General features: G+C 29.6%; 1 protein-coding gene across 4 annotated transcripts; it reads left to right on the forward strand.

Annotated features, from left to right (window-relative positions):
- The first annotated feature begins 1538 nt into the window (after positions 1-1538).
- LOC111417654 (Ligand-gated chloride channel homolog 3) lies at positions 1539-9542 on the forward strand. 4 transcript variants are annotated; one of them, XM_023049994.2, is made up of 8 exons: positions 1539-1966; positions 2030-2130; positions 2184-2251; positions 2479-2624; positions 6081-6238; positions 6292-6798; positions 6861-7076; positions 7130-9542. In XM_023049994.2, the coding sequence occupies exons 1-8, from the start codon at positions 1845-1847 to the stop codon at positions 7306-7308; spliced, it is 1497 nt and encodes a 498-aa protein (XP_022905762.2). In that variant the 5' UTR covers positions 1539-1844; the 3' UTR covers positions 7309-9542. The 4 variants fall into 4 exon arrangements, with proteins under 4 accessions (XP_022905762.2, XP_022905763.2, XP_022905764.2 ...); XM_023049995.2 differs by having other exon boundaries at positions 6292-6795; XM_023049996.2 differs by having other exon boundaries at positions 6081-6235.
- The last annotated feature ends 1423 nt before the right edge of the window (positions 9543-10965 follow it).

The raw sequence follows: 10965 nt of genomic DNA on the forward strand, positions 1-10965 counted from the left end.
TTCTTGAGAAATAAATTTTAAAAATGATCGACAATTTTTTCGAATTTTGCAATTTTCGCCGATTAAGTTTTAAAAATTCGTAAAAAATCCAGTTCCTGGAATATGAGTATGAAAATTTCCCAAAGTGTTAACAAAAGTGTCCTCTTTCCAATGAACCAACACGTTTTGAAAAATAACCACTAGTTTTTGAGAAAACAATATTTGAAATTTTGATCAAATTTTCGATGTTGCAATTTTCATCGATAATTTTCAAAATTCGCTATAAAATTAATTTCTAGAAGGATCCTTGTGGAAATATCACCAATTATTAATTAAAGTATTCTCTTTTTAATGCAAAAAGCCGTTTTGGAAAATCGCTTTTACTTTTGGAGAAATAAATTTTTGAAATGATCGACAATTTTTTCAAATTTTGCAATTTTCGCCGATTAAGTTTTAAAAATTCGTATAAAATCCATTTCTTGGAATATGAATTTAAAAATTTCCCAAAGTGTTAATAAAAGTGTCCTCTTTCCAATGAACCAACCCGTGTTGAAAAATAACTTTTAGTTTTTGAGAAAACAACATTTGAAGTTTTGATAAAATTTTCGACGTTGCAATTTTCATCGATAACTTATAAAATTCGCTATAAAATTAATTTCTTGAAGGATCCTTGTGGAAATATCACCAATTATTAATTAAAGTATCCTCTTTTTAATGCAAAAAGCCGTTTTGAAAAATCACTTTCAGTTCTTGAGAAATAAATTTTTGAAATGATCGACAATTTTTTCGAATTTTGCAATTTTCGCCGATTAAGTTTTAAAAATTCGTATAAAATCCAGTTCTTGGAATAGGAGTATGAATACATCCCAAAGTGTTAATAAAAGTGTCCTCTTTCCAATGAACCAACACGTTTTGAAAAATAACTTTTAGTTTTTGAGAAAACAATAGTTGAAGTTTTGAGAAAATTTTCGATGATGCAATTTAGAGTTGCTTCGTTAGTTAAATCAGCATCAAAAAATTTCATTTTATAAATTGACTCCAAAAAAGTTTGCAGAAACTTTGTAATCTGCACTGATAACTCGAACTATACCTATATATATTTTTTTTCACTAAACTCAATTAAAACAATTCCAAACAGAACCAGAACAAGCATATGTCATCCTAAGAACTTGATTAATGTCTTATTAAAGATAATATCCAAATAATCAGAAACGTACGTCGCTGAAGGAAGTTTAATTAAAATACGGCGAGTTGGAAGTCCGGAACACCTTGTAATTGCTAAACATGGAACTTAATCTAAACTAGAGAATGCGATTCGAGAAATTCATTAAAAAACAACTCAACCAGGCATCAACAATTAAATAAACAACAATTTTAAATCCTAACAAATCAATTTTCTTAATTTATTCAAAAAAAAGTTGTATAAAAAGCTGTATTGGTTAAACATAAACAGATTTGTTCGAGATAGCTTCTTTATTCTAAAAGCTCGATCTCTTCGAAAAGCTTTCACGAGGTGGCGCCTAGCTCGTAGTGGCGCCGAAATTTGGCGCAAGCGCTTTGAACAATATCTGCATCTAATGAACAGCAAAAGATAAGAGTACATCATCGGTACGAAGTGCGTCTCATTGACGAAAAGAATTTTTTTTAATCTTTTCCCGCGTAAAATGGTCGAAACGTTTCTGGTTAAATTTTCCTTGAAAACGATCTCCTAAACGAAAGATTTTACCACCATCAATATTTACTTTGTCTATGGTTTTTTTTCTCTGGATCGACCCAATTTCCCCATCCGAAAAACCACGAGATGAAGTGCTTCAAAATTAAAATGCGTCGTTCGTACCGTTTCTTTTTCGCGTAACATATCAATAATGAGGAAATTTATTCGAGGAGAAGCTGGGAAAGGGGAAAAATCGAACGCGATTCAGATGTTGTACGCGAAATTGAGTCTTGTTTGTTTTTGTTTATCGACGTTGATTTCGAGGGCATTGGGGTAAGTTGAAGAATAGAAATCGATTTTTTTTTTGATGACGCTAAGAATTTTTTGTGTTTAAAGACATCAGGTGGTTATGGTTTCTGATCGATTAGAAAATGTTACACAAACCATTTCAAGATTATTAGAAGGATATGATATTAGATTAAGGCCGAATTTTGGAGGTAATTTTTTTAAGGTAATAATTTTTGAATTTTAATCTTTATTTTTGTCTTAGGAGAACCACTTTTTGTTGGAATGGATTTAACTATTGCCAGTTTTGATGCTATATCAGAAGTTAATATGGTAAGTTGAATTATCTCATTTTCTCCTGATTCTTACTTTTATACTTTTCAATTTCCGGTCTAATCCTATTTCCTTACCCTCAACATCGAACATTGTACAAATACAGATTTATATCAACTGATTTATGTAGTGTGGATCAAAAATTTTATTTCAATTTGTGGATTAAAATCTCTCAAAACATTTTTTTAGTGTTATTTAAAAATATTTCCATTTATTATTTTTTTTAGGATTACACGATAACATTGTATTTGAATCAATATTGGAGAGATGAACGTTTAGCTTTTAGCAACGGGGAGGAAGTGTTGACACTATCAGGCGATTTTGCTGAAAAAATATGGGTACCGGATACATTCTTTGCCAACGATAAAAATAGGTAATATTTTTCGATTCAAATTTATACAGAGTGATTCATTTAAATGACCTGAAAATGAAAATAACACAAAATTACTTTTTAACACGATTTTTAATTTTATAGCCGAAAAGTAAATAAATGTAAACCCTTGAAAAAGATTTTCACTTCTCTGAGTCTGTAAATCAGGTGTAAAGAACATCTTACCATATAACTGGGCTGAATTAGCTCAGTTCCCTGAATTACTCTTTGTTCTTGATGAAATCTTGAAGCAGCAAGCAGCATAACTCACTATTCTTTAACGTGTTTGGAGAAAAATGTTTTGCATAACAATTGTTTATTATTAACCACAGATACATAATCCATTGACAGATTAAGCATAATGCCAACCATTCTTTAGCTAGAAACTGAAAATCTCCAAAAATAACAAAAATTACTGACTTTGTTGATAAGGTTGATCATAACCCAAAAATTAAAAGTGTTGGAAGAACATGTTTTGCATATAAAATGATTATTATGAACCACAAATACATAATCCATTAACAAATTAAGCATAATGCCAACCATTCTTTAGCTAGAAAGTGAAAATCCCCAAAAATACCAAAGTTACTGATTTTTGTTAATAAACTCGACCATTACTCAAAAGTTAAAAGAGATGGAGGAAAATGCTTTGCATATAAAATGATTATTATTACCCACAAATACATAATCCATTGACAGATTAAGCAGAGTGCCAACCATTGTTTAGGTAGAAAGTGAAAATCCCCAAAAATATAAAAGTAACTGATTTTGTTGATAAAGTGGAACGTTGCTCAAAAATTAAAAGTGATAGAGAAAAATGTTTAGCATAAAAAATGTTTATTATGAACCATAAATACATAATCCATTATTAGATTGAGCTTAATTATAGCCATTCTTTAGTTAGAATGTGGAAAAATCCCCAAAAATACCAAAGTTACTGATTTTGTTGATAAAGTCGATCATAACCCAAAAATTAAAAGAGATGGAGAAAAATGTATTGCATAGAAATTGTTTATAATAAACCAGAAATGTATAATCCATTGACAGATTAAGCATAATGCCAACAATTCTTTAGCTAAAAAGAGAAAATCCCCAAAAATAGCAAAGTAACTGATTTATGTTAATAAAGTTGATCATAATCCAAAAATTAAAAGTGATGGAGAAAAATGTTTTGCATAAAACTTGTTTATTATGAACCACAAATACATAATCCATTGACAGATTAAGCACAGTGCCAACAATTCTTTAGGTAGAAAGTGAAAATCCCCAAAAGTACCAAAGTTGTTGATTATCGTTAATAAAGTCGATCATTGCTCAAAAATTAAAGGAGAGAGAGGAAAATGCTTTGCATAGAAATTGTTTATTATTAACCACAAATACATAATCCATTGATAGATTAAGCATAATACCAACCATTCTTTAGTTAGAAAGTGCAAATCCCGAAAAATAGCAAAGTTACTGACTTTTGTTAATAAAGTCCATAACTTAAAAATTAAAAGTGATGGAGAAAAATGTTTTGCATATAAAATAATTATTATTAACCACAAATACATAATCCATTGACAGATTAAGCATAGTGCCAACCATTCTTTAGGTAGAAAGTGAAAATCCCCAAAAACATTAAAATTTGTGATTTTGTTGATAAAGTCGATCGTTGCTCAAACATTAAAAGTGATAGAGTAAAATGTTTAGCATATAAAATGTTTATTATGAACCACAAATACATAATCCATCATTAGATTAAGCTTAATTGTAGCCATTCCTTAGTTAGAAAGTGAAAATCCCCATAAATGCTAAAGTTACTGACTTTTGTTAATAAAGCCCATAACTCAAAAATTAAAAGTGATGCAGAAAAATGTTTTGCATAGAAATTGTTTATTATGAACCATAAATACATAATCCATTGACAGATTAAGTATACTGCCAACCATTCTTTAGCTGGAAGGTGAAAATCCGCAAAAATAGCAAAGTTACTGATTTTTGTTAATAACCTCGATCATTACTCAAAAGTTAAAGGAGATGGACGAAAATGCTTTGCATAGAAATTGTTTATTGTGGACCACAAATACATAATACATTGACAGATTAAGCATAATGTCAACCATTCTTTAGCTAGAAAGTGAAAGTCCCCTAAAATATCAAAATTACTGCTTTTTGTTAATAAATTCGATCATTACTCAAAAATTAAAAGAGATGGAGGAAAATGTTTTGCATTGAAATTGTTTATTATGAACTACAAATACATAATCCATTGACATATTAAGCATAATGCCAACCATTCTTTAGCTAGAAAGTGAAAATCCCCAAAAATATCAAAGTTACTGATTTTTGTTAATAACGTTGATTGAATACAAAAATTAAAAGTGATGGAGAAAAATGTTATGCATAGAAATTGTTTATTATAAACTACAAATACATAATCCATTGACATATTAAGCATAATGGTAACCATTCTTTAGCTAGAAAATGAAAATCCCCAAAAATATCAAAGTTACTGATTTTTGTTAATAACGTTGATTGAATCCAAAAATTAAAAGTGATGGAGAAAAATGTTTTGCATAGAAATTGTTTATTATGCCCCACAAATACATAATCCATTGACAGATTAAGCATAATGCCAACCATTCTTTAGTTAGAAAGTGAAAATTAACAAGAATTCCAAAGGTACTGATTTTTGTTAATAAAGTTGATCATAGTCCAAAAATTAAAAGTGATGGAGAAAAATATTTTGCATAATAACTGTTTATTATGAACCACAAATACATAATCTATTGACAGATTAACTATACTGCAAACCATTCTTTAGCTAGAAAGTGAAAATCGCCAAAAATATCAAAGTTACTGATTTTTGTCAATAAACTCGATCATTAGTCAAAAGCTAAAAGAGATGGAGAAAAATGTTTTGCATAAAAATTGTTTATTATGAACCACAAATACATAATCCATTATTAGATTGAGCTTCATTATAACCATTTTTTAGTTAGAAAGTGAAAATCCCCAAAAATTCCAGATTTTCTGAATAAAAATCCATTTTGCGTTAGCAAAGACAATTACCAGGCAATGCAAGTTCCGTAACAGATGATTTTTTATGAGGACGGGTTGTCGTCCCCATAAAATAGGATATACCGAAGAACCCAGCTATGCTTGTTTATGGCCGTTGCAGATATCCGTAGATTCCTCCTTCTTTTTCAAACCGGGCATAGAAAGATTCTTCCCAATTCTCTCTTCTTCCATGGCAGCTTCTCGTCTTCATTGAAGTTTAGTAACCTAGTAGCTTCTTAAATTTTCTCATTTTCTTTATGGGAATTGTCCAAATCTTGAGAGCTAGTAGCTTTTTAAAAGTCCTTGTTGAAATGATACAGTAGTACATTACTGGGTGGCCCAATTACACAAAAATGTTAGTCTTCTGTGTTTTGCCAAAACATTGTTACCACACAATTTGATTTATTTCTTTTTTAGTTTTCTACATGATGTAACAGAACGTAATAAATTAGTAAGATTAAATGGGGAAGGATCAATAACATACGGAATGAGATTTACAACAACGTTAGCTTGCATGATGGACCTTCATTATTATCCATTAGATTCACAAAATTGTACCGTGGAAATCGAAAGTTGTAAGTCAAATAAGAATCTAAACCCAAAAAATTTTAATTTAATTAATTTTTAGATGGATATACAGTCTCTGATGTGGTTATGTACTGGAAAGATACCCCAGTAAGAGGCGTCGAAGAAGCCGAACTGCCTCAATTCACAATAATAGGTTACGAAACGAACGATCGTAAAGAAAAATTAGCAACAGGGGTTTATCAAAGACTCTCGTTGTCTTTTAAATTACAAAGAAACATCGGTTATTTTGTTTTTCAAACTTACCTTCCTAGCATTTTGATCGTTATGTTATCTTGGGTTTCTTTTTGGATTAACCACGAAGCTACAAGCGCAAGAGTTGCTTTAGGAATAACCACGGTTTTAACAATGACAACAATTAGCACGGGAGTAAGAAGTTCTCTTCCGAGGATAAGTTACGTAAAAGCAATCGATATTTATTTGGTGATGTGCTTCGTTTTTGTATTTGCCGCTCTTTTGGAATACGCCGCTGTTAATTACACATATTGGGGTGCTAGAGCTAAGAAAAAAACCAAGAAAACTAAAGAAGAAGAAAGAAGGATAGGAAGTGGTTAATTTTGAATTTATTAATTTTTGCGATTAATTTTATTTTATTTTATTTTTTAATATTAGGTGGGACCAAAAGTGGTGAACAAACCTATCATAACGAAGACATTATCGAGTTACAAGACGTTCGATTAAGTCCTATAGCGTCCATTAGAAGCAGACATAGCGCGAAAAGTATCGATTTGGATCAATCAAAATTTCCCCCCAGTTTTAGGATTACAAGATCGCCTGGGTATACTGTTAATTCGAGAACTGGCGGATTAAGATTTCGAGGAACGAAAGGTTTTAATGATTATATTAATGAATTTAGTGGGTTTAATTTTGTGTTGTTGTAGGGAACGCGATGCATAAACCGAAAATGTTACATGCGCTTAAAAAGGGTGCTTCAGCATTAAAAGCATCGATGCCAAAAATCAAAGACGTCAACATTATAGATAAATACTCGAGGATTATATTTCCAGTTGCCTTCATAGTGTTCAATACGTGCTATTGGTTGTTCTATTTCTTAGAGTGAGAATAATTCTCAAAAAAATTTTTGGAAATCGTTTAAGTTTCGATTTTTTTGTTTCATATTTGAATCGTCTCGAGTGAAATTAGAATTTTACACTTAAAGAAATTAATAGTGGTGTTTTTAGATTAGGTTTAGATTTTTTGGTTCATTTTTTTTCTTTGATTAGACTCGATGTTTAGATGGGATTAATTAATTATCTTTTTTTCTAAACATATCATGGCCAATAAATTTATTTTTTCTACTCGCTCAACGGATACAGGGTGTAAAAAAATTTAAACCAATTTTCAAAAATGTACCAGTTTAATATTTAAAGGCGGATTTTTTAATCACCCTGTCCAATTTAAAACAAAAATTGTATTTTAAAGCTTGTCCACTTATAAATTAGTAAGAAAAAAAGGGTATTCGATGTCTATAAAATTGTTACAGTTCCTTATAAATCGGGAATTTTTGCAGATACAAAAAATACAGTAAAATCTTCGATATAACGGATTAATTCGGGGAAGGAAATGCCAGAAGTGCCAACAACAATCTGGCACTAAATAATAACTCAAACTAGAGCTAACACTAACACTAGAACTAACACAACTATCTAGCAAATTATTACTCAAACATTGTTATCAAACTAAGAAACCTCAATGAATGTAAACATTATGCATAAATTTCTAAAAAATTTAATGTTAGGTTGAAAAACTTAATCAAAACTTCATCGAAACCTAAGTAAGGTTCTTCTTAGTTAGGTAAAGAACTTCTTAAAATACAGTTTTTGAGGTCAGATAACTTTTGGTGTGATAATTAATAACTCCAATAAAATTGGGTGAGAAGATTCGCAATTTTTAGGAGTATCTGGAGTATCTACTACTTCATGTAATCTATTTAATCCTCTAATAAAACCGACTGCAATGAGAATGATGATCATGATGACTATTTTGAAGAAGAAATATAATTCGAAATCTTGATGGTACTGAGGTCTTTAAATGATCATTAAAATCATTGGGTTGGGTCATATTTTGGTGTTCTAATCCTATTAAGTTGGTAACAAACCATTATGGATTAAATTGGTTAATGAATTACATAATTAGGGGTAATTTAAAGAATTTTTTGTCCATAACAAATTTTTCTATTGCTTCTACTTCTTGAGATATAACCGATTTCGATGTTAAAGATGCAATATTAGGACATTTTGGTGTTCTAACCCTTTTAGGTTTTCAATAATCCATTATGGATTACATTCGTTAATAAATTATATAATTAGGGTTAATTGAAAGGGTTTCTTGTCCACAACAAGTTTTTCCATTGTTTCTACTTCTTGAGATATAAGCGATTTCGATGTTAAAGATGCAATATTTTGACATTTTGGTGTTTTACTTTTTAAGTTTTTCAACAATTTTCACAACGTCCTCTTTTTTTTAACTTGCGCTACGACATTTTCGTGGACGCAGTAAATTTGAATATTTATTTATCAGACTTGTAGCTACAGAACGACCAAAATCTGATAGAATATTGAGAAAAAACATATTAAGCAAAAACTAACACTTTCGCATAATCTAGTGTCAAAACAGATGCTAATTAAAAAATTCCTGGAAGCTGTATTTATTGAAATTAAGGAATGAGACTCATTCTGTATTAAAGCTCAAAGCTTTCTCTTTAAAATGATGTATAATAATTGTTGGGTTGGATTGGAAAAATATTGAGAAAAAGAATGTTGAAATAAAACTTACATTTTCAACCTAACAGTGTCAAAAAAAGATGCTAATTTAAAAACTCCTGGATGCAGTATTTATTGAAATTAAGGAATGAGACTTGTTCTAAATTAAAGCTCATAGCTTTCTCTTTAAAATGATGTATAATAATTGTTGGTTTGGATTGGAAAAATATCGAGAAAAAAAATGTTGAAATAAAACTTACATTTTCGTATAACCTAAAAGTATCAAAAGAGATGCTAATTTAAAAATTCCTGGAAGCCGTATTTATTGAAATTAAGGAATGAGACTTGTTCTAAATTAAAGCTCATAGCTTTCTCTTTAAAATGATGTATAATAATTGTTGGTTTGGATTGGAAAAATATCGAGAAAAAAAATGTTGAAATAAAACTTACATTTTCGTATAACCTAAAAGTATCAAAAGAGATGCTAATTTAAAAATTCCTGGAAGCCGTATTTATTGAAATTAAGGAATGAGACTTGTTCTAAATTAAAGCTCAAAGCTTTCTCTTTAAAATAATGTATAATAATTGTTGGGTTGGATTGGAAAAATATTGAGAAAAAAAAAGTTGAAATAAAACTTACATTTTCGTATAACCTAAAAGTGTCAAAAAAATATGCTAATTTAAAAATTCCTGGAAGCCGTGTTTATTGAAATTAAGGAATGAACTTGTTCTAAATTAATGCTCAAAGCTTTCTCTTTAAAATGATGTATAATAATCGTTGGGTTGGATCGGAAAAATATTAAGAAAGAAGATGTTGAAACAAAACTTACGTTTTCGTGTAACCTAAAAGTGTCAAAAAAGATGCTAATTTAAAAATTCCTGGAAGCCGTATTTATTGAAATTAAGGAATGAGACTCATTCTAAATTAAAGCTCGAAGCTTTTTCTTTAAAACGATGTATAATAATTGTTGGGTTGGATTGGAAAAATATTGAGAAAAAAAATGTTGGAATAAAACTTACATTTTCGTATAACCTGAAAGTGTCAAAAAAAAAGCTAATTTAAAAATTCCTGGAAGCCGTATTTATTGAAATCAAGGAATGAGACTCATTCTAAATTAAAGCTCAAAGTTTTCTCTTTAAAATGATGTATAATAATAGTTGGGTTAGATTGGAAAAATATTGAGAAAAAAATTGTTGAAATAAAACTTACATTTTCGTATAACCTAAAAGTGTCAAAAAAGATGCTAATTTAAAAATTCCTGGAAGCTGTATTTATTGAAATTAAGGAATGAGACTTGTTCTAAATTACAGCTCAAAGCTTTCTCTTTAAAATGATGTATAATAATTGTTGGGTTGGATTGGAAAAATATTGAGAAAAAAAATGTGGAAACAAAACTTACATACATGTTCGTATAACGTAGAAGTGTCAAAAAAGATGCTAATTTAAAAATTCCTGGAAGCCGTGTTTATTGAAATTAAGAAATGAGACTTATTTTAAATTAAAACTCAATGCTTTCCTTTTAAAATGATTTAAAATGAGTGTTTAAAACTACCGGTACTTTAAAGTACTGTCGAGACACAAAGGGTTAAAATAGATGAGTTACAAGAAACATCACAAGAGCAAAAACTTGCTCTCATGGATATTAAAAATGATTCTGCTGCCAAATATGATTTTGGGAAGATGGATAAGTCACTACTTTGGGTAAAATATCTCAAAGGTTATCCCGGCATAGATATTTGTGCGTTTTCTACAGTTGTAGCAACAAAACTGAAATATAGAAATAAACTTAATATTGCTGAAAAAGCGCACATTTCCTAGAATTGGAAATCTTGTCAAAAGTATGCAAGCTCATCGATCTCATTGATTGATTTCTTCTTTTTTAACGCATGTGTGTAAAAAAAGTATTCTATTGTAATAAAATATGTTTTCTATAATTATATTATTAAACCTATTACAAAATTATTCCAAGGGGGGCGTGCTATTTTGATGTTAGACAGTTTTGGGGCATGATAAA

The sequence above is a fragment of the Onthophagus taurus genome, chromosome 11 (genome assembly GCF_036711975.1).
Source record: "Onthophagus taurus isolate NC chromosome 11, IU_Otau_3.0, whole genome shotgun sequence".
NCBI classification, from domain to species: Eukaryota; Metazoa; Arthropoda; class Insecta; order Coleoptera; family Scarabaeidae; genus Onthophagus; species Onthophagus taurus.